This window comes from Castor canadensis, chromosome X (assembly GCF_047511655.1).
Source record: "Castor canadensis chromosome X, mCasCan1.hap1v2, whole genome shotgun sequence".
Lineage (NCBI taxonomy): Eukaryota > Metazoa > Chordata > Mammalia > Rodentia > Castoridae > Castor > Castor canadensis.
Window position 1 is genome coordinate 126,498,353 of NC_133405.1, and position 24,234 is coordinate 126,522,586.

The 24,234-nt window shown below is 39.7% G+C and overlaps 2 protein-coding genes across 5 annotated transcripts in view; one reads left to right on the forward strand and one right to left on the reverse strand.

The window, feature by feature from the left end:
• The window catches only part of LOC109684825 (serine/threonine-protein phosphatase with EF-hands 1), a 332,462-nt gene that overhangs the window by 141,753 nt on the left and 166,475 nt on the right, over window positions 1-24,234 (reverse strand). The window lies entirely within an intron of this gene.
• Window positions 14,402-24,234, forward strand: part of LOC141419506 (phosphorylase b kinase regulatory subunit alpha, liver isoform-like) — an 83,676-nt gene continuing 73,843 nt past the window's right edge. Inside the window, 1 exon segment of the mRNA XM_074062293.1 lies at window positions 14,402-14,774. Coding sequence (XP_073918394.1) covers window positions 14,697-14,774 — 78 coding nt within the window. The 5' untranslated portion in view covers window positions 14,402-14,696.

Below are 24,234 nucleotides of genomic sequence, written 5' to 3' on the forward strand. Positions count from 1 at the left end.
TTCACCATTACTCACCTCTATTTGATGTATAGGGGTGAGTGGAGGTACCTGACATGAGGAACTCCTAGAGTTGGGCCTAGGGCCTAGCACTCCAGTTTTGTAGCTTTAGAGCAGGATGCAGCCTGTCTTCACAAATAGACAGTAACTTCTACTCTAATCACAAAGTATCTCTAAAAGAATTTGAAGCCTGAAGTACACTGGGAGAACTCACAACAGAAAAACTCAAACCCAGTCCAACTCTTAGCTAGATTAACTCAAATACCAGCATTAAAGGCCTAGCAGAAGGAAAAATATGTCCATTTACAGATAAAAATTGTGTATCTCAGTCTCTAGCATTCTACACAATGACAATTTAGAAACACAAGGGATAATTGAAGATAAAGAAAAAATACATTCAGAAGAGATAAAGAAGTTAAATACGTTCAGAAGAGATAAAGAAGTTAACAGAACCAGATACAAATAGATGTTGGAAATACCTAAAATGAAATTTAAAATACTGCTAAGAAACATGTTGGGGGCTCTAACCCAAAAGAACAAGAGGCAAAATCTTTTCACAGTTTTTATCATGAAAAGATGTTGAACTTTTTTCCAACCTTTCTTCTGCATCTTTTAAGAAGATGATGTAGTTTTTGTCCTTGATTCCATTTATGTGATGTATTGCGTTTATTGATTTGCCTATGTTGTACCATCCTTGTATCCTGGGATGAAACCTACAGAATCATGGTGTATGATCTTTTTAATGTGTTGTTGGATTCTGCTATCAAGTATTTTATTGAGGACTCATCAGGGATATTGTTGTATAACTTTCTTTTTTTGATGCATCTTTACCTGGTTTTGATATTAAGGCAATATGGACTTTATACAATGAGTTTGTTAGTTATTCTTCCCTTTTTTATTTTATGGGATAGTTTGAAGAGCATTGGTGTTAGTTATTTAAAAGTCTGGTGAATTCAGCAGTAAATCCATCTGGACCTGGGCTTTTCTTTGTTGGGAGGGTTCTTTATAACTGTCTAAATCTCATCATTTAATATAATCTGTTCAAGTTGTTAATGTCTTCTTGGTTCAATTTTGGTAGGTCTCAAGAAATTTATCTGTTTCTTCTTGATTTTCCAGATTACTGGAGTATAGGTTTTTAAAATATTTCCATATGAGCTTATGAATTTCATTGGAGTCTGTTGTAATAGCCTCCTTTTCACCTCTTATTTTATTAATTTGGGTCTTCTTTTTTCTTTTGGTTTTTTTTGGTTAAAGGTTTGTCAATCTTGTTTATTTTTTTAAAAAAACCAACTTATTGTTTCATTGATCCATTGTATCATTCTTTTGGTTTCCAATTCATTGATTTCTGCCCTAATTTTTATAATTTCTTTCTGTCTACTACTTTTGGGATTGGCTTATTCTTGTTTTTTCTAAGAGTTTGAGGTACATCATCAGATTGCTTATTTGAGATCTCTCTAATTTTCTGATATAGGTGCTCGCTCGTAGCTACGACCTTCCCTCTTTAGACTGTCTTAGCTGTGCCTCACGGGTTCTGGTAAGTTGTATTCTCATTTTCATTTCAATCTAAGAATGTCTTAATTCCTTTCCTAATTTCTTCAATGATTATTTGATTGTTCAAAAGTGTGTTGTTCAAACTCCATGATTTTGAATGTTTTTTGTGCTTTTCCTTGCCACGGATTTCTAATTTCATTCCATTATGGACTGTTAGGCTGCAGGGGATTATTTTGATTTTTTTTGTTTTTGTTGAGATTGCTTTATGACCTAGGATGTGTAAAAGTTCCATGGACTCCTGAGAAAAAGGTGTATTCTGTTGCTGTAGGATGGAATACTGTATAAGCATACAAAGTTTGGGCATGGCAGTTATCCAATAGTGACAAACAGCAGGCAGGAGCACCTCTTAGTCCAGCCTGAATGTAGACCCCATGTCTGCTGTCTGGGCACCACTGGGGTGCAGGCAGCAGCTATGGAGTTGGGCTACTGGAGGAGGCCTGGTGACCCACTAGTGGCATTTCCCTATCCCCTTCAGCAGAGTCCTGGAGAATTCTTTTGGATGGCAAACTTGCTGACTAGATAGCATTGAGTTTGATCTAAGAATGGGAACATTGCTTCTTTTCATCATTCCCAGTAGGTCTCCTTCTGTTCCCTCCCCTCCACCCAAGGGCTTTCAGATGGAATAAAAAGCCTTGTTAAACAAGACATGCAAACACAGAACAAACAAACAGGAATTTCTTTTTGTTTTTTTGTTTAGGGTCCCAGAAGCTAATGACAAACAAGTCATGAAATATGGATGGGAAAAACCACATGGACAGTACTAGAAGTAGGGGAAAGAAAGATCAAAGTACTGAATAGGGTAGCAGGGTGGAACAGAAGAGGGATCATCTAGAATGTCCTAAGAAATTAGAGGCTCTGGGAAATGGGCAGAAACCATCTGGCATTTGTCATGCAGGCCAAATCCTGCAAGAAGGACATGAAGGTCTGGACATAGGGAACCTCACGACACTTGGAGGAATTATGACAGAAAAGTTCACTTGGAGGACAGTTTTATAATTGAGGGCACCATTCAGAAGCCAGACCTCCTGCTGTAGTATCTTTTAGACTGGTCCAGGCCACATTACAAAGAAAGATGAGGCATTTCTTTTTAAAAGAGTCTAAGGGTCAAATTTTACTCAGTGTCTAAGAATATAACTCAGGAATGAGTCTGAGGGGATCACGGTTGTTTGACTCATCATGGTGGGGGTTGATTTCAGTGACTCTAAGTCTCAATGTGCCATCCCACCACTAGAGAGAGGCCCAAAACATCCACAAGGGACCAATGGGCAATTTTTGACAGGAGCATCTCTCCTAGTCAAAAGGGCCTCCAAAGACAATGCAACTCCCAGAATTTAGAGGACTCTCAGACAACAAAGGCTGAGATTGTGCAGTCCTGATCAGGGAAAGGGGACACACTCATCACTGGCACCAGATTGTTCTTACAAAAATAAAAAGCGAGTTTTGGACATTTTATTCAATTTACAAATTTTTACTTGGCCCACAGTCACCAAAGATTTTATGGTTTGTGCAAAGTAAGCTCATTACATTCAGGTTTTATTTCAAATTCATTGTTATAATTTCTGCTCCCTTTAAGATTTTTCAAGTTCATCTTTTACTGTGTAACAAAAGAGAATGTCAGGAAGCAATGGAGGTGGTACCTTTATTGTGGAAAGTTACGGCTGGCAGAATATTCTGGTAAATATTTGCCAAATAACTTTTAGGTTATCATTGTTAACCATTATAAAATATGAAACCTTAAAAAAGTTCTGGTATTTGCTTTAATATAAAATTTGGATTCATAAACTTGCTATTTCTCCATTTAATCTCAAGGAAAAGGTGTATAAATTATGATCAAAGTAATCATTGACAAGGAGCCATTGTATCTGCAAATCAGTGAACAGAACCTACACAAGAGAAAATATTAATTGTGAATATTAGAGGGAAAACACAGTGAATTTTAAATAATTATCTGTATCTGAGGATTTTGTGGGAAATAGAGTACTGGCTGCTTCTTTAATAAAGCAACAGTAAAATTTTTAAAGTTTACTTCCTATTGAGCTCATGCTTTCCATTTCCCAAAATAATTTTTAATATTTTCTTTCATAGCTTTCTAAGGCTTGACTCAATGCTTTCTCCACATGTTCTGGTTGTCAGTGGCTTTATTTGTCAATAGGAGACTTTATTATAAGCTTTGGCATGAATTTGGTTATTTTGAAGTTATTTTTACATATGCCCTGACGGGTGGTAGAGCAAATAGCTTCTTTCTAAGAAATTGAGAATTAAACTACTGTTTTGAAAAGCTAAATTACTTTTGCATGAATACCACCTTTGCAGTGTCTGAGGGTCATTGGAGTTTGTACTTGTAGAAAATGGCAGTACATATCAAACAGTCATTTTTATGGACTCCAGAACAATTAGTTGTCATCAGGCAGTTGATTTGTGTTCTTAGTAAACAGTGCGAGGCTCTGAATTCCTACCTAATTCAGTGGATATTTATAGACACAGCCCAGTTAGGTTGGCTTTTAGTTCCAGGAGAATATAGACTACTTTTAAACCAGGCAGTCATTGGAAGAACAAATATATACAAGTCTAAATGAAACTACCTTTTACCAAACTGACTTGTGAAATGTGTGACTTCTCTATAAGATCTTGAAGTGAGAAATCAATTGCTAGAACTTGTTACACTGTGATCTGTCTCTTGCATTTGAGCTTCAACATACTGCCCTGTTTTTCTGTAATGCTTATTCTGCTGTAGACTGGAATAAAATTGCTACTAATGGTTTAAAGAAGCAGACTGTAAACCAAGGAATATCCAGCTCTTCAAATTCCTTACAGTCAAGCAGTAACTCCACTAACTCTACCACACTGCTAGTGAATAATGATTGCTCAGTACATGCAAGTGGGGATGATATGTATTATGTCTCAATACACATATTGAGATAGCATATATTTTTTGGTGTTTTTCTTCTGTCAAGCTAGAATACATTTTTTAAAGTAGCTTTATCCTTTAGTGGCATTTTGGCAAAGCAAACTGAATAATTACACCTATGACTAGTAGATCAAAATTGGGTGCTCTTATAAGACAGAAAGTTTATGAATCCAATTTTTATTTTAGAGAAAATACCAGAACTTTTTTTAAGGCTTCGTATTTCATAATGGGAATCAATGATAACCTAAAAGTTTCAGTGTTTCAAATCCTAATTTGAATATTGCCTGAAGACTTTAGTACTGTGCTATTTCTGCAATATCTAAAAGCCAATAAGACTATATTTTATTATATCTGTAATCATACACATCTTCAACACTTAAACCTTCCTGGTTTTTTTTTTTCATGTTTGTTAATTCTTTCCTGCAATGTGGCTGCCTTGTCAAGTGCACATGAATATATCAAATGCTAGAAGAGAAATTGTAACCAGTATTTGTGACCATATATGTCACCAATATATGAAAGATTGTTGCTGCTGTGCTTCTTTCACACATTAATTCTGACATTTCTAGTACAATTTCATTACATTTTCTTTCTTTCATAAGACTGGGCTGTTCATTACTTATAAATGCTTATCTAGTTTTGCCTACCTCTGCTTCTTAATACATCTTTTGCATTTTATAAAAACTTAAATTCTGCCAGTATACTTTCTCCTTCCATGGACAACTTGCCTTTATTAGTTGTTCCAGGACATTAGTTATTTTACGACAAATTCAAATAAATTTGTGAGAAGTTTCATCAACCTACCAAATAGTTTTCCATTCTCCTAAGGATGGGGATGTCCTCCTGGAGTCTCTAGATGTTTAAAATCCAGTAGGGTGCCTTGAAATGAAGGGTCTTCAACCTCAGGCACGATCAACATTTTGTGATAGATAATTCCTTTTTAGTGGAATTGTAGGCTTCTGAGGAGCATCATTCCTGGCCTCCACGCAGGAGAATCACTAGTGCTCCACCCTCCATTGTGACAAACAAAAATGTCCCCAGACACTGCCAAATATCCCAGGAGGTTAAAATTGTACCTGGTTGAGAATCACTGGTGTAAAAGATGAGAAACTGCTGCCATATGGCCTTCTATCCTTACTATAAATACCAGAAGAAAAGCTCTGGGCTCTGTGCCAAATAGCTATTTCAGGAATGATGCAGGGTAGGGAAATACAGCAGAGGTAGTGGGAATGAGGCAGGTTAATAAGTTAGGGTGAGAGAGAAAGTAGAAATCAGAAAAATTAAAGGAGTGAGCTGGGTTGTGTAGAAGGCTTAGAATCACATATAATTGGGGTTCTTCATCCATAGCCAGATTTTTCCATGTTCTAGAGGAGCTCAGAGAAGGAGATTCACCTGCCGAGCTCTACCAGTATGTTATCATATTTCAGAGAATTAGATTTGACAGAAGCAGCACATTTTTTGGCACAGTTGTTTGACACAGTTGTTTTTGATGCCTAACAGTAAGAATAGGGTGCATTTTCACACCAACAGAATGGTTAAGTGTTACACACTGGGTAATATGCCTGTTGGGTGAACATGCACTATTCATCAGTTCTCTTTCCAGGATCTGCGATGGATGAGGGATGGAACTGGCAGTTCAAACAAGAAGCTGGCAGCTGAATGGGCTATGGTACCTGTTTGTTCCTTCACAAAAATGTCCTTAAACCAAAATGCTTAAGTCAGAAACAGCTGCCTTAGACAGCCATGTGCCTTATTTGAGCTGTGGCACAGAAGGAGCTGTTAACTATATCCACCAAAGTGTTTGCATGAATATGACATATCTCAGTTCTGAACTGCCTCAGAGCCATATCATTCTGTACACGGGGCCACAAGCTCACAGTTTGGCAGTAACAATACCATGTGTTTCTGTCTGCTTGGTGTTTTAGTGCTTCTTGTAGATACTTCATGACACTGACTTTGGTTTTCCTTATACAGGCAATGCTTCTACAGAGAGGAATGGGGTTTCTTTCAGTATTCAGAACAGAAATATGTGCCTTCATGATCTCCCTGGAAAAAAGCACGTTTAGTGAGAAAGAAGATTCCTGCAATGGTAAAAGCCATATGGCTCTCAGAAGCAGGGAAGCTTATACTTTATTGAGCAAATGCAATTCCTTTTTCTAAAATCAAGGCATGATGTTTGATGGCATGATGTCTAATTTTATCTTTTACACAATGTGAGATATATGAAAATCAACTTATTTGATACTCAGCAACCTCTGGAGGAACATAAGATAATTAAGAGCAATGGGTACTCTTGGAAGAGGAAACCACATTATCATGGTCTTTATATATATGTGACTTGCTTTCTTGTTCTTCACTTTAAAAGAAGATTGTTTCTAAACAGAGTAAGAATAAGAGCTAAGTTTTTTAAAGTAGCTTATTTCAAGCCACATTTTAGAGAGCTTATGTCATCCTTGATAACATCCTAGAAAACAACTGTTAACTTCAGCCTGTTGGTGAGTTTAGTTATACATGCTTTTATTGTATTTAAGCTAAATTCTAGTGACCCACATGGCCAAATCTTACTTCTCCATTTTTGTTTTTATTTTCTACTATGTAAATTTATTCTTTTATACAAACAAGGTTGTGTTGTTTTGTCTAATGGGATAACTCAGAAAATTCTTACTGATTCAGTGAATTCTAAATCTCCTTTTGGAGACTATATGGGATGTGAAAAACGGAAACTCCACTGAAGTCAAGGAATAATGATAAAGTGAGAGTGGACAAATATAGGCAGATAGCGCCACAATTAGCTAATAGAATGACTTTGGGCAAGTAGAAAAAGGTGCCCCCACTGGGCAGACACAGCGTCATGGTCTAACAGAGTGGCAGTCATATTTTATCCCCAGTCCCTCTCTTGGGTGCATCTTTATGCAGGGTACAAACTGTGTGACTGTACATGAATCCAATACTCATTCAAGACCTTATCCCTAATGATCAGATTATAAGATCTGCACTAAGAGGTTTAGCCTAATACCATGATTACACAGAGAGATCAACCCTTAGTACAGATCATGTGTCAGGAAGATTGTGAATGTGGAAGACACACACATACTGTCACTTCTCAAATCCCCATAGCCTTTCAGAAGAAGGGAATAGAGTAGGATTGCCTTTCTAAAAGAGATATATGAGGAGAGACAAATAATATTGCTGTTCTTTAAAAGGCAACTGCACAGTACATTGTTGATTGTTATTACTGGTATTCTGGCCCAGCCAGATTTATACTTATTTTCTAAAAATATGTTGAGTCTTGAAGAATGTATAGTGACAAGGGGACAACTGGTAGGAAGTGCTGTTGTTCGTATGTTTACCAAGCCCTAATTGTGTCTAGTTATATAGGGTTTATACTGCTTGTCACCTACATCAGCTTGAGCAATGCCTCAAGTATGTCCATATTAGGAACACTTCAAAACCCTTTAGTTGGATCTGTCACTAAGGCTCCCTTGCATATATTGCAAATAAATGTTGTATCCCAGACTAGCCAGTGTAACAATATACATTTCTGTGAGTGCTAATTTGTCTTTGCAATCTTTCTTCTCTGAATTATTAAATTGTCATATATTTATATGCTAAAGTCAACAAAAATGTAAAGGTCAATGAAACAAATTTGCAGTTAAGTCCTTTAAGTGTGGTAATTTTTACAAAGAAAATTCATTTACATTCTCTTTTCCCTGGTAGCATGGCATGGAAGCAATAGGACTTGCCTGACAAAGATTGTTCTACTTTTTTTTTAGTATATGTGCTGCCAAAGTGAGAACCCTGATGAAGATCAACACAACAGTAATACTTTTAGGAAAACAGCAAACACCCTTGGACTGTGAAATTAGAGAAAGGGTTGTCTTGCCTTACAAGATCAGTTTCTAATGCGTCTTTTCCATTTTTCTATTACTCTTTCAAGAGTTTCTCTTTAGCATGTGTTACCATTCACTTGTAGGGAATATATGCACTGCAATTCAGATCCCATCCACGTGTCTGCTTCCTCAGTATCAAATGTCAGGAAGGTGAGGATAGGATGTAGTGGGCTCTGGGTTGGTAGTTAACACATGAAAGCAATGAATGTGGAAAGCTGGCTTCACCCAGAGAAGAGCTGTTTGAGCAGTTTTTCCATCCAAGTTCTCAGCTCCCACAAATAGGTCAAGTACTAAATTGATTGGGGAGGTGATGAGACAGTCTACATTTGGGAGAAGGGGGAAGAGCTCAGAAATCAATCTCTCAAAACAGATTATATAACCAACTTCTGTATCAAAGAAGGCAAAATGTCCACGGTCCTTTAGTCCCTCCTCCCTTATTTTTCCTGTTATGTTTTATGTCTGGACTGGGGTCCTTAAGTCAAATTCTTTTGTCTTTTTAAACAAAATTTAGACAGGTAACAGAGAAAGGCACAAAGAGAGAATGTTCCTAAGAAGCATCCTCCTTTGGGTTTAAAATTGCTCCCACAATCTGAGAACTTATTTATGGGAAATAGAGGTGGTTCCAATGTTAGGGGACAGGGAATATCAGATCAGTGGCCAGCATGTGAAGAAGTATCTCTTCAGAACATTGGAGAAAATTTTCCCAGAACACACTGCAATCATTAATCCCACACAGGAATTCTGTTGGCTTTAATGAGCAGCAGCAAAAATGGGAAAATTGCTCCTCTTGGTGACTTGGGTTGTGTCTAACAAGGCCACCTAGGAGGCAGATCAGTTTTTTGAAAGTTATATCAATGAGGATCTAATTTGTTGAATGACCAGCAAACCAAGCAGACTTGTTTGATGTTATTTTGTTCCATAACAACATTGAAGTTCTATGCATTTTGTCTTGGCCTCAGCTTCTCACTACCGTGGTTGGAATTCAAAGAACATAAAAAGGAAATATTGAGTGGGAACTAGAGCATAATTTTGAATTGAAGAATTCTTATCAGTGCATTCTTTTCTTTTCACATTAGGTTCCAGATACAACATCAAGGAGTCAGAGCAGAAAAAAATTGAATAAATCATCCAGAATTATTTTACTTTTTTAGTGTCCTGCTATATAGCTCGGGCTGGCTGTCCTTGAATTTGCAATCCTCCTGCCTCAACTTCCCCAGTGCTGAGAATACCACATTTAAAAAACATACTTGATAAATATATTCCTCACTTTGAAGAAATCTTATGCTCCCTGACATTTCTTTTCCTTTCTTCTCGGTGTCAAATTAGTGATGGGAAGGTAGAACAGAGACAAACTCAACATTCTTTGAAGTGTTGTTATTAAAAACAAAATGATCCCCAATAAACTGAAATTAAATTGCCCTAGAAAGAACTACATTTGGCAAATTGGTTATTTTTAACAAATTGATTCAGAATTGAACCTCTCCTTTGGGTCAATGATAAAGTGGTTTTCTTTAGAGTCAAAGATCTGAACCCTGGAAGGGAAACATTTATTGGTTTCCACCCTGGACAGTGACCTGTAAAATATATTCCTAAGAAGCACCCAACGAGAAGAAAAAATATAATAGAAATAAACTATGAGTCTAGCTTGTAGATACAGAAGAATACATGAAAAAATCTAGTAAGAGTACATATTAAAAATTTAAAAGGGATTTAATTATGATAACTGAATTCTAGTTTCATTTACTCTCTAGATCACAGCAAATTCTGCATGGAGGTACATATATGCATTGCTGCATAATTCAAGAGCTAAGATTCAAACAAACAATAAGTATGTAATCTGATGAAGGATTGGGTGCTTTAATTGAAGGATGGAGTAAAACTTTAGGTTTATGTTCTGGAATGTCTAACACGGACTTAGTCAAGGACCAAGACCAAACAGGGAAACCTAAATGAGCTGGACTAGTTTTCACTCATTTTATCAACATTGATTGAGCTCCACCTACATGCTTAATCTATACCAGGCATGGTAGCAAATATTAAACTGTTTCAATGAGTAATTTATAATTCAGTTAGAAAAACATGGCCATAGCCAGGCTACAGTGGCTTAGGCCTGTAATCCTAATACTGAGGAGGCAGAGCTCAGGAGGATTGTGATTTGAAGCCAGCCCGTGCAAATAATTCTCCAGACCCTATTTCGAAAAAAACTCAACACAAAAAAGGGTTGGACATATCCCCTAAAATCAGGAACGCAACAAGGGTGCCCACTATCCCCACTCCTATTCAACATAGTACTGGAATTCCTAGCCAGAGCAATTAGGCAAGAAGAAGGAATAAAAGGAATACAAATAGGTAAAGAAACTGTCAAAATATCCCTATTTGCAGATGATATGATTCTATATCTTAAAGACCCAAAAAACTCTACCCAAAAACTCTTACACAACACAAACTGGTATAGCAAAGTGGCAGGATACAAAATAGACTTGCAAAAATCATTAGCTTTTCTATACACCAACAATGAACACACTGAGAAGGAATACATGAAAACAATTCCATTTACAATAGCCTCAAAAAAATCAAATACCTAGGAGTAAACTTAACAAAAGACATGAATGACCTTTATAAGGAGAATTACAAACCCCTGAAGAAAGAGATGGAGGAAGACTACAAAAGATGTAAAGATCTCCCATGCTCATGGATTGGTAGACTCAACATAGTAAAACTGGCTATACTACCAAAAGCAATCTACATGTTTAATGCAATTCTCATCAAAATCCCAATGACTTTTATCACAGAGATTGAAAAATCTACCCTAAAGTTCATTTGGAAACACAAGAGACCACGAATAGCCAAGGCAATACTCAGCAAAAAAAGCAATGCTGGCGGTATCACAATACCCGACTTCAAACTATATTACCTAGCAATAGCAATAAAAACAGCATGGTACTGGCACAAAAACAGACATGAAGACCAGTGGAACAGAATAGAGGACCCAGATATGAATCCACACAACTATACCCACCTATTATTTTTGACAAAGGGGCCAAAAATATACGATGGAGAAATAGCAGCCTCTTCAACAAATGTTGCTGGGAAAAGTGGTTATCCATCTGCAAGAAACTGAAACTAGATCCATGTCTATTACCCTGTACTAGTAGCAACTCACAATGGATCAAGGACCTAAATATCAGACCTGAAACTCTGAAGTTAGTACAGGAAGGAGCAGGAAACATTCTGGAACTAATAGGTATAGGCAAGGACTTCCTCAATAGAATCCCAGCAGCCCAGCAACAAAGAGAAAGAATGAACAAATGGGATTTCATAAAATTAAAAAGCTTCTGCACAACAAAAGAAATGGTCTCTAAACTGAAGAGAACACCCACAGAATGGGAGAAAATATTTGCCAGCTATACATCAAAGGACTGATAACCAGAATATACAGGGAACTTAAGAAACTAAACTCTCCCAAAATTAATGAACCAATTAAGATATGGGCAACTGAACTAAATAGAACTTTCTCAAAAGAAGAAATTCAAATGGCCAAAAAAAAACATGAAAAAATGCTCACTGTCTCTAGCCATAAAGGAAATGCAAATCAAAACCACACTAAGATTCCACCTCACACCTGTTAGAATAGCTATCATCAAAAACACCACCAACAATATATGTTGGGGAGGATGTGGGGAAAAAGGAACCTTCATACACTGCTGGTGGAAATGCAAGCTGGTGCAGCCACTCTGGAAAAAAATGTGGAGGCTTCTTAAAAATCTAAACATAGCTTTGCCATATAATCCAGCAATCCCACTCGTGGGTATATACCCGAAGGAATGCAACACAGGTTACTCCAGAGACACCTGCACACCCATGTTTATTGCAGCGCTATTCACAGTAGCCAAGTTATGGAAACAACCAAGATGCCCCAATACTGATGAATACTGTGGTATTTATACACAATGGAATTTTATGCAGCCATGAAGAAGAATGAAATGTTATCATTTGCCAGTAAATGGATGGAACTGGAGAACATCATTCCGAGCGAGGTTAACCAGACTCAGAAGACCAAAAATCGTATGTTCTCCCTCATATGCGGTATTTAGATCTAGAGCAAATACAGCAATGTTGTTGGACTTGGGTTACATGACGAGGGGAGAAAACATACAGGAGGTATGGGGATAGGTTGAAAACCCAAAACATGAAAGCATTTGATGTCCCCACTCCAGAGGAATTAACACAGAAACCTTAAAGTGACAGAGGTCAACATGAGAAGGGGATCAGGAATGAGTGTAAAGATCAGTTACAGATGAATCAACCTGGGTTGTAACACATTTGTACATGAAAGCAATGCTAGGAATCTCTCTGTATAGCTGTCCTTATCTCAACTAGCAAAAAAACTATGTCTTTCTTATTATTGCTTATTTCTACTCTTCAACAGAACTGGAGAAAAACACAGAACAGGTTCTGCCTGGAAGCGAGGGGGGAAAGGGGAAGAAGGTGAGGGCAGGGGTCAGGGGGGAGAAATGACCCAAACAATGTATGCACGTGTGAATAAATAAATAATAATTAAAAAAGATAAAAAAAGGGTTGGTGGAGTGGCTCAAGGTGTAGGCCCTGAGTTCAAACCCCAGTCCGCAAAAAAAAAAAAAGACATCCACATTTGAAAACACAAGTAATACTAGATAATACATTATTTCCAAATGGTGCTGAAAGCAGCTATGATTTTAGTTGCTTTTCTATGAGTCAGGTATGTGATAAATGCTGTTGATTTTGTCATCCTATGAGGTATGTGCTGTTATGAGCCCCATTTAACAGATGTGAACATTGAAGCTCAAACAGCCAAAACACCATGCCAAAGGTCATACCACTTCCACAAGGCAGAACTGGAATTCAACTAAATTAGAAGTGAATCCAATTCCTAAGCTCTGACTAAAGAAACTGCTATAGGAATTCAGAGAATGGTGAGGACTAATAAGGGGGAGGATCTGAGCTGGCCTTTAAGCCAAAGACAGGTTCAGAAGGTGAAGGAGGAAGGACTGGACTCAATGAATCACGCATACAGTAAGTGCATGGAGACTAGCAAAGGGCTTGTGCAAACAATGGTAACCTTAGTCTAGCTGTTCATCTTATTCATACGTCTGCCAGATTTTTGGTGAACAAGCATGCTGGGCCTAAGATTGTGGAGTATAGGTAATTACCAGCCATGAGAAACTAGGAAAGCTCCTTTCAAGTCATAGTCCCGTAGACGAACTTCGAGCATGCTCAGGGAGCATCGCCCAGATGGCTAGGGCAGGGGCTGCGGGAACCCTGACCCCGCAAGAGCAGGGGGGGAGGGGGGATCCTGTGCGGCCTCCTTCCAAACTGGGATCAGCTAGTCTCCACTATTTTCAGTCAGCCCGGAGGCGGGACGGGGTAAGGCGCGGGGCCGTTGAGGGAAAGGCGGGTCTAGAATCTCCAGCGGTTGAAGGACGCTCAGGTGGCTGAGGTAGGCAAGTCCCTCTTCTACTTTGGGTGGGTTTGGCTGCCAGCTCTGGGGCTCGCCACACTGCAGCTCCAGGATGCAGATGCATCCTTTGTCTAGAGTCGGGATCTCCAGAGCTCCCACGGGCAGGCCCATTTTCCTTCCCCTCAGGCCAGACTCTTGACAGTTTCGCCTCAGACGGAGGCGGGCCCAGGGGCGGTGCTGTGCGCTCCTCAGGGCGGGGATGCCACCCCTTTAAGGGTGTCCTTCATTCGCGCCCGGCCGGTTCCATTCCATGGCGGGAGCGGACCCAGGGGGAGGGGGGACGGGTCCAGAGCACCTAGGTGACCAAGGCCAAAGGGTCTGTTTCCCCGGCCTCGCCTGGGCTGAAGGCCGCCTGGAGACGGAACGAATTCAATGAGGCAACTTGGTTCCCGCCCAGAGCCAAGTTCTCTGCTGCGCCGGCGGGCCGTCCCTCCCACACCGCCCCCCCGCCCCAGGCAGCGAGTTGGAGGGTTCCGCTCCACGGCGGGGACGGGGGCTCCCTGGCAACCGGGCCGCCGAGTCGTTCCTCGCGCTCAGGCCCGCCGCGTGACCGCCTGAAGACCTCAGGGGTTCATCTGGGGCGTCTTCTCCTCAAGCCCGATACCCTCGTTCCCGGCCAGTCCTGCGTGGTCGCCTGGGACACGCGACACTCGGGAGCTCTGCAAGCCTGGTCAGGGCAGGGCCGCCACAGCACCAGCCCGAGTCCCCCGCCCCCTCCGTCCAGCTATGCGAAACGCTGGTTGGCTTGCTTTCCAATCATACTTGGTGCTGTCGTTTCGAAAAGTCCCGATCTCCTCCCGCCCAGCCGTGGGAGCTGAGTCTGGGGAAGCCGCGGCGGGCGAGCGTCCAGGAGATGAGGAGCAGGAGTAATTCCGGGGTCCGCCTGGACGGGTACGCGAGGCTGGTGCAGCAAACCATCCTGTGTTACCAGGTAAGAAGGGACCCGACCCCCTCATACACACCCCCCCCCACCCATGGAACTCCGTGATTTATCTCTCATGTCACTCATTCTCCTCCCCAGGCTTCTCTCTGTCTCCTCTTGTGACTTGAGAGCTTGCAGTTGAGAGGTTTCCCAGTCCTGCTAGCCAGTGATTTCCTCCCTATTCTTTTTATGCATGAGTCAGGCTGGGGTCCTAGCAGTTGCTGTGCCTACTCTTTATGGAATTCTTTGAAGATTGCTTCGGGTGGAAGACAGAACGAGCCCCCTTAGTGCCTGAGTACAAAGTGCTTCTTTGTTGACTGCTTCTTTTGCTAGGCAGGCCTTCTTACCGCTTGAGCCACTCTGACAGCTGTCTGCTTCTTTTGGACAAGAGAAGAGGCGTGTGTAGGTTGGACAGAGTACACTGAATGAGGGCGGGGATCTCTGGACTGTGGAGACAGTAGATAGGAGTAAAAAACTTTCTGAGGTTTGCATCCCACTCTGGAGTGTGGGCAACTGTTACTATCTTTCCTATGAGTTACCCTGTTAAAGACTCACCTGGGGGGAGGGGAGCTTGGGTCCTTTTCTCCTTGCTGTTTTACAGACAAGAAAGCTACTGGTGGTGGAGCTCTTGCCTAGCATTCATGAGTTGGTTCCCAGCACCACAAAAAGCAAAAAAAGGAAAGAAAATCATTGGGTCAGAAAGGTCACTATATGTAGTACCCAAGGGCAGGGTCTGAATCCCACGTTCAAAGATATTGTGAAGCTGCCCATATAATCTGATGTATTAATATGCCTGCTGTGCTTTGTATTACTAGGCTAAAGTTATGTGAGAGTCCCAAATGTAAGACCACTGCACTATTTTTATTCCTAGTGAAGACAGCAACTATAATGCTTGCCTTCAATCAACAGCAACTATTTTTAGGTCCTTCAGAGTCAAAGAAGGAAGTGGCATTTGGTGGCTAGAGACCTGGGCCTGCAAGTTGAGAAGTTATGGTCACTCCCAAGTCACTGACCATTTTTCCTTCTTAGCGAATCTCTCAGCCTTACTTCCTCACTCAGGAAATATTTATTGTGTCCCTGTTATATGCAAGGCTCTGTACAAAGTGCTGTACCTACAAAAAAGAATGAATGGTAGGGCTAGGGGTATGGCTTAGTGGTAGAGCACTTACCTAGCATACTCAGAGCCCTGGGTTGGATCCACAGCACTGAAAAATAAATAGGTAAATAAATAAATAAATAAATAGTTCTGTAATGTGGTGGCATTTATGCATAGGGTATAGGTCCCAAGTCACTTTTCAGAAACTCTTCAGGCCAGATGTGGTTTGTAGGTTAGAAATGTCTGGATTTTAGAAGGTAATGTGCTTGTACTATTGTCTACTATGGTAACTGCAGCAGAATCTTGGTAGCACCCCTTAATCACATACATTATTATTTTTCATCTACACTGAATGGAAGAAATAAAGACTAAAAAGAGTTTCACATTAGTTCTGGTCATCTACTACTACCAATCCCAGAGCTCATTGACTTGTGAGAATACACAGGAAGGATTGAGGTCTTTTTTCGGGTGCTTTGAGAAAGGACCCCTAACCCTGTTTGGTGAGGTATGACAGTTGTCCTGCAACAAATGATATTCAAGTTGAAAGCTGAAGAAGGAACAGACAGATGGAGGAAGGTTACATTTTTGCATTTTACATGGAATATATTATAATTACATACTATACACTGTAAAGTGTTTTAAAATCCAAGTTGAAAGTTTGGATTGGAAGGGGCTGTAAGGAGACCTGGTAAAGCCTGGTTCTTAAGTTAGACCTAGGTGTGACTCCTCAACTCTGCTTTGAGCCACATGTATAACCGTGTTCATCCTTTCTGAGTCCATGCCCTCACTGTAAAAATAGGGATAATAACACTTGCTTCCATTGAGTTATTTTAAAGAAAAAATTAGTGTTTGGTACATTGCCTGGCAATTCATGGGCAATCAGTATATAATGGGTGTTCTTGATGTTATTATGACTTTGATATAGTCTACACATAAATACTTTTGGCCTCACATGACTAATCTAGCACATGATACTCCTTTTCCTGAAAGGCCTGATAGAGCTGCTAATTGCTTTCTGTTTTCTGAATGTAATTATGTCTCCTCATTGATGTAGTGAGATCCTAAGTTCAAAGACAGCATCGATTTCCATCTTTTGCATCAAGCACCGTCCCATGCACAGAAAGGTATTCTTCATCCTTGTTGATAAAATACATCTTCCAGGAGTTGGGCATGTTGGTACATGTCTCTTATCCTAGCACTTGGGAGGCAGAGACAGCAGGATGCCATGTTCCAGGCCAGCTTCAGTATATAGTGAGTCCCCATCTCAAAAAACAAAAAACAAAAAAAATCTTTCTGCAGATATGAGCCATCCTAATCACCCAGCTTGCCTTCCCTCAGGAGCAAAAGAACTGTCCTACTAAACCAAAACTACAAGGTTGGACTTTCCTCCCCAACATTTTAATGATTAAAAACACTTGTGTGAGCCTTTAGTTGTATTTATTTTGGGGGTAGTTAGTGAGAGGGCTTCATCTTTGCCCTCTTTTCATTTAGTCAACCAGATTACTCCAGGTGCACTTTTGCTGGGAAATCCTGTAAATCTACAAGTACAGAATCGCATACCTTCCCATCTAACCCTACCCTGTGCCCATCCTGCCCCAACAACTTGTCTTCTCAGTTGTAGAGCCCTAGCCCATTTAGGGCCCTGTCGTCTTTGAGCGATCTTAGGCAGGTACTCTGTGTTACATACATTATACCACAATAAAAAAGGAATGAATCAGGTTTCTACAGTTTATGCTATATTTCTGTCTAAATACGTGCATATATTTATATGAGGCATTTTTAAATGTCGGTTCAAGCTCTGAACTGTTTGATTTAATTTTTAAATTGAGATCAATTTATATTGGTTTCACTGGTTAGAAACCATTCTGTGATAAATATGTCAAACAGATTCTTCCTTTAGTCAACAGTTTATTCAAATCAGCTAACCTGTCAACTAATTTCCTTTCCTGTATCTGTGAAAGAGAAGAACTTTTCCCATTCATCATTTGTCCAATATACTTGCTGCTAAATGTTACTTGCCTCTAAGGCCAAGAAGGAAGAACTTTGTCTACAAAAGTGTTCTTTTTCATGTTTGATTTTGTGAATATATATTCTAGGGAATGTCGTCAAATTTTATTGACTTTAAAAAAGATATATCTTTACCCAGATAAAAAATACTTTGTATATTTCTTCAATAACAGCTCCGTTTGAAGGCTCTAATAAAAATTATTAAGTATGTACTAGTGATAAGAGAATATGAATCAGAAAGAAAAATAATGATGAAAATATTATACAGAATAAGTACAAATTATTGGGCATAATAAAGCAGATAATTAAAAGACCTGGACAGTAACTAAATACTGCTATTTAATGCCAGTGGAATTTAAAATGAAAAGAATGGCATAAATAAAACATGGAGTAATAAAGACTAATTGGGTGAGGGTTAAAAAATGTAATTAGGTATTTGAAAATAATAATATGGCAGAAGACTGGTAAGAAATTGGAGTTAAAGTATTTTATGGCCTTTATCACAGTATGAAATAGGATAAAAGCATTATATCTTATCTCAAGAGTTCATATTTAAGTATTACCATTAAAATAATATAAATGGAGCCAGACATGGTGGTGCAGGCCTGTAATCCTAATACTCACAGACTGGGACATGAGGATTGGGAGCTCAAAGCCAGCCTGGGCATTACATAATGAAATGCTCTCTCATTAGAGGGAGATAATGAAGTATATATCTTTCAAAGCAATAGAAGAATAAAGAAAATCTCATCACTCCAAGAGAGGGAAGAAAAATGGTGCTTGGGTGGTTGAGAAGTATCACAAGGAAAAGCATGGCAAATATAAAGAGCAGCAGAAGACATGCAAATAAGTCCAATTGTATTAGTAAACACAATGAATGTAGATGCTTTGATTAGTCCAATAATAGTGGAAATTATTTCAAAAGTGTAGAAGTGTATATGCAGCTTATAAAAGATAAAATCTAAAACAGAATACTGCAGGAATGAGACAAGCTATACTAGGCAAATATTTAAAAAGAAGTTGATGTCATCATAGAGTAGACTCTAAAATGTTTTCAAAAATATGTCATTAGGGACAAAGAAAATATTCTTTATGACAAAAGGATAATTCGCCAAGAAAATATAGCAATTTTAGATCCATAGAATACTAACAACATAGCTTCAAAGTATATAACATAAAATTGGACCTAGTTCTAGAAGTTGACCAACCCATAATCATAGTGGGAGTTTCAAAACTCTTTTAGAAACTAACAGATCAGCCAGACAAGTAATTAAGACACTGAAGATTTGAGCACCATAAGAACCAAAGGTGATAAAGTACACATGCTTAGAACTCTTCACCCAACCAACAGAAAGTACTTATGCATTTCAACTTTGCAAGGTATGTTTTTCAAAAGTGAAAGGCAAACTAGTGTACAAGAAGGTCTGTTAAAAGACTGATAATCAACTGTATGCACACCACTTTTTTTTTGCCAAAATGTTAGGAGAATTAGAGAACAAGAACAAATGCCTGCTAAAGTCCCCCAGATATATTTGGAAACTTAGCAAGCCCAGGTCTAAATATGTCATGGTGAGACCCTATCTCAAAAAAACCCCAAATAATAAATAATTAATAATAACAGTAATAACATTTAAAAGGTAATGGGAACATAACGCTTATAAGATACATTTAGAGAAGTGATTCTTAATCATATGGGTTACAGACCTATTTGAGTATTTTATAAAGGCTGAATATCTCGTCTTCTCATGAGAAAAATGGTCACACAAAAATTTCAGTAATGTTGTGGACCTTTACTTTCCTGTCTGCCACACCAAAGTGCATGTGTGAACTCCTAGTAGATCCCCTGGAGACCCCAGATCAGAGCCCAGTTGTGCACTGGGGAGGTGGAGGAAGGAGGTTTTATATATGTATGTACATGCATATATACATATATGTATATAGTGAGACTGTGTCTCAAAAAAAAAGGCCCAGATGTGAGGGACACAAAGTATTTCTGTGTTCCAAGCCCAACCCTGACAGTTCGAGAATAGTGACATCTGCGTTTCTCCTGTTCAAATGAAAGTTTGCCAGCATGGCACCAAGTAATCCATTGATAGCCACAACATCTGGCATCAGCCAGGAGGGGACTGATACCTCTTTTGAGTTTGAATGTGTTTTAAGTTTCCACAACACCAGGCTTAGGACTGACATGTCAGTAGTCCCCCTACCACCCCCCTTACTATAAGAATTGCCAAGGGAGTGGCAAAGAATTAAAGTCTCCTTGGAGGGTGGTAAAATCATTTGATCGTAGTTAAGTGACCCAGAGTGGTTTCTGTGAGTTTGGAAAGATCTCAGTGATGGAATCTGGAATGAAGTAGATGTCTGCAATGCTTGGCTCCCCACCAAGCTTGCAGCTTGTGCTTGCAGCTTGTAGGCTTGGGGTGGGGGAAAGCTCATAAGCAGCAAGAGGAAGACATCATTACAAAGTGAGAATTGCATACTTGTGATCCCCTTAAGTAAAGCCCAAAGCTGCTGCATACTGGAGCCCCTATCTTCAAAATTATTCTCTGAACCACCTGAAGTTTATCAAATTTTACAAACTCTATCTTTTAAACTAATGCAAAAAGACAGTGTTACACAGCTGGCAGTGTCAATGATAGATGCGGTCATTTGAAAGTAAATGCTATTATAATTCTCACTTTAAAGTACATCTTAAGTCCCAAACCTTGCATTTCCTTACTCCCAGTTAATATTCGAAAAGGTTATTGCTGGAAGAATATTACTAGTACAACAAATGAATTTAACTAGTTTTTGTAATAGGGTTTTTCACTTTCTTAACAACATGGGGATGAGATCATATATTTTCAACATTTATCCTAGTCTCTTCTGAGTATTTCATTTGAATAATTGAACTCTATTTTCCTCCCTTGGAACTTAGCAAGGCGATGACACTTAGTGATTCTTAATGCAAAGGAAAAATACCAAGAGGAGAGATTGGCCTGAGGCCTCTGACCTCTCTGACATGGAGCATAGGAAAGGGAATGAATAGCCTGGTAGTCTGGAGGATGCTTCCCAGAGGAGAGAGTGCAAGCATGTGTACAAGGCCAGAAGTGCAAGGAACACTCAGTTGTGTTTCTTGGGGGGCTAGGGAGCAAGTGGCAGGTGCTTAGGCTGCATGCTAGAGGAAGAGCCAGCACATGAACCTCAGGTGGCAATCTAAGTGATTTAGATTCTATCTTGTAGGCACTGGAGAATTTTGAGCAGAGAAACAGTGTCAAGATTCCAGGTCTTTCTGTGACCACTCTTTGTACAGTATGGATTGGAATGAACCAGTAGTAAAATCCGGGAGATCAGTGAGCTGATGTATCAATTTTCATATGGGACAGAAGTAGAGGAAACAGGGACTTTGTACTCTCTGTGTCCTTTCTGGTGTACAGATGACAACATTCATCTCTGTGCTCCCCCCCAGCTTGAAATTGAATAGGAAACTTTTCAAAAGAAGTACTTTGGTGCTACCATCAGGCACGCATTTGCCTTAGAGTTGCCTTGATCGTGCATTAACATTGAGGTAATTACATTGCCTTTCATTGCTTAAGCCATCTTGCCTCAACATTAATAGCATCATATAAATGTTTTTAGTATCTAATTCAGCATGGCCATGTAGACATTCATTGTATTTGACAGGATTCTTTCATTTTCCTATGACAGAAGTTTATCTCAAATAGCCTTTAATTACAAAAGAGAATTTATTGCTCAAATAACTGAAAAGCCTAGGAGATTGTCCTAGGGCCTGGTTGTATTTAGGAGCTCAAATGATCAAATATGTCTCTTTACATTGCTTCTCCCAGTGTGACTTAGTGGGCTTTATTCTCTGTCAGGCTTGTGTTAAGTCAGTTTTCTGTCACCATGACTAAATAGCTTAGAAAAATCAGCCTAAAAGGAGGAAACTTTTATTTTGCCTCATGGTTTCAGAGGTTTCTGACCATGGTTGGTTAGCCCTGTTTCTTAGGGCCTGTGGCAGTACAGTACATTATGGTAGAAACATGGCAGTGGAGCTGCTCACCTCATGGCTGGTAGGAAGCAGTTAAAAAAAAAGTAAGAAGAGGTTCCAGGGTCCCAGTATCTCCTTTAAGGACATGCCCCAAATGACCTGACTTCCTTCAGCAAGGCCATACTTCTTAAATGTTCCACCACCTCCCAGTAATGCCACAGGCTGGGGACCTAGCCTTCAACACATGGACCTTTGGGAGATATCCCAGATCTAAACTATGGTAAGGCTTGTCCTCTGTGGTGGTAGAAGTGGCCTGTTAGCAGCTATACAGTATAGTCTCCCAAAGTGGTGGCCTCCATAAAAAGCAAACTTTTTCAGTAGTGGGTCCAATGAAAGTCCTGGCAGAATGTTTCTCAGCTGATCTAGCTTGGGTCGAATGTCCATCCCCGTACTGTGCCCACATCAGCCAGGCTTGGTTCACATGTCTTTCCCTGCAGCTAGAACCAGGGCCAGAGTGCAGGCAGTGATGGAATCAACTTCCAGAAACACACTGAATCAGAGCAAGGGAAATTATAGGCCATTACCCAAAAGGCGAGGCGGGGATAGCTACCAGACAGGTAGAGGTAACATTTTCATGAGAAGGTGAAATGAAGAATCCAAGGGGCCATATACTCACCAGTCTACTTTTAATAGAAAGGGAGATCAGGGCCCTGAGAAGTTAAGTAATTTGCCCAAGATCACAAAGCTAGCAAATGGTAAAGGAGAAATTTGAACCCAGGGGTGTCTTAAACAGAACTGGCCCTATGCCCTTAACTGTTATCCACATTACCTACAACACTGAGCATTCTATTTGTATAGTTATAAACGTTAAGAAGTTGTGACGTTGAGTTGAAATCTGAAGAGATCGGTAATGGAAAAAATTGAATACCTTTATCAGTTCCTTGAAGTGAATGACCCTCTTCTAAGCCTTCTCTAAACTCTTATCTTCTCCTGTTCCTATGAGATATAGCTATGAGCCTCTTCATTGCCCTCATAACTTCCTTTGGCTATGTTCTAGGTAGCGAATGTCCCTTTTAAAACATGGTATTTGGCAGTGATAGAATATACCAGATATACTCGTGCAGACTGGCAGTTCAATGAGACTATTTTCACTAGTTCTGAAAAATCTACGTGTGTGTGTGCGCGTGTGCATGTGTGTTTGTGTGTTTTGCTTTGGTGGGGATCAAATCCAGGGCCTTGTGCAGATATTCCACCACTGAATTCCCTTGCCCCTCTATTTCTGTTAACACAGCATGGGCTCTGTGATATGTGGCACTCATACTGTTGGTAGGTTGCTGTTAAAACCAGCTGTTAGTGTTGGACAGTTGAATTTCTTTGTATGTAAGTGTTGGAGTAGGCTGTGACTGGGTGACAGGGTGGTTACTGCTGTGTCTCTGGTGATTTGTAAAAGAGAGAAACTTGATGGGATCCTGGGGAGGGGCATATGTGTAAAGGGAGGTGAGTCATTTCAAATGTGGGAACGATACCTAATAAAATCACTTTAGCAGACATTTATTAAACACATGAGCCCAAGACAGAGATTCTTGTTGAATTCATCTAGTTTGTTTCGATCTATTGTCCAAGTCTATAAGCATTCTGTATTTCCAATAATGGCTCAGCATCCCCATTGCAGCCCTTATCCGCCCTCCTCTCACTTGCACACCCCCACCCTCAGGAGCAAACTATTCACCACTTCAGCATCTCTGCTCTTTTGTGCTGTTAAGTTCTACTCCATCCCCTGATTGCTTTGAGAATCCTCTTTTTATTGCCACTATCTAAGAAGGTTGTATAAGCAGTTTCTCCAGCTTATATAAAGACTTTAGCTCATTGTTTTCATTTTTACCAGTAGAAAATTATAATGTTGAGTATGTGTTTTAAAAGAAAATACACACTACCCTAGGAAGTCACGTATCCTATCTTCTCTGGTAACCTTCCACCACTATACTCCTCACCTACTGAAATATACTGCCCTGACTTCTACCTCCCTAACCTTTACCTCTGACCTTTGAGGTTACTGTTCTATTTACTCATCTCCGAGTGGAGCAATAAGCCATTTCCTATGTTTGAAGCAGCTCCCCAGTTTTGCCCACTTTTCTACTTTTAAAGCAAAAATGAGACTTTACTTCCTGCTTGAATCATTCCTAGTGTTCATGCTCTGCATGTCTGGTTTGTGTCCTCAGGGTTTCCTGAAGACTAAACAGAAGAATATATGCACAATAATAACAAAGCTCTCTTAAATGGGAAATTAATTGTATTAGCTGTGTATAATACAGATAGAAAGAAAGATAATATATTTTTTCGATGGACTGGGGGCTTTGCATTTGGAAAGCAGGTACTCTACTACTTGAACCATACCT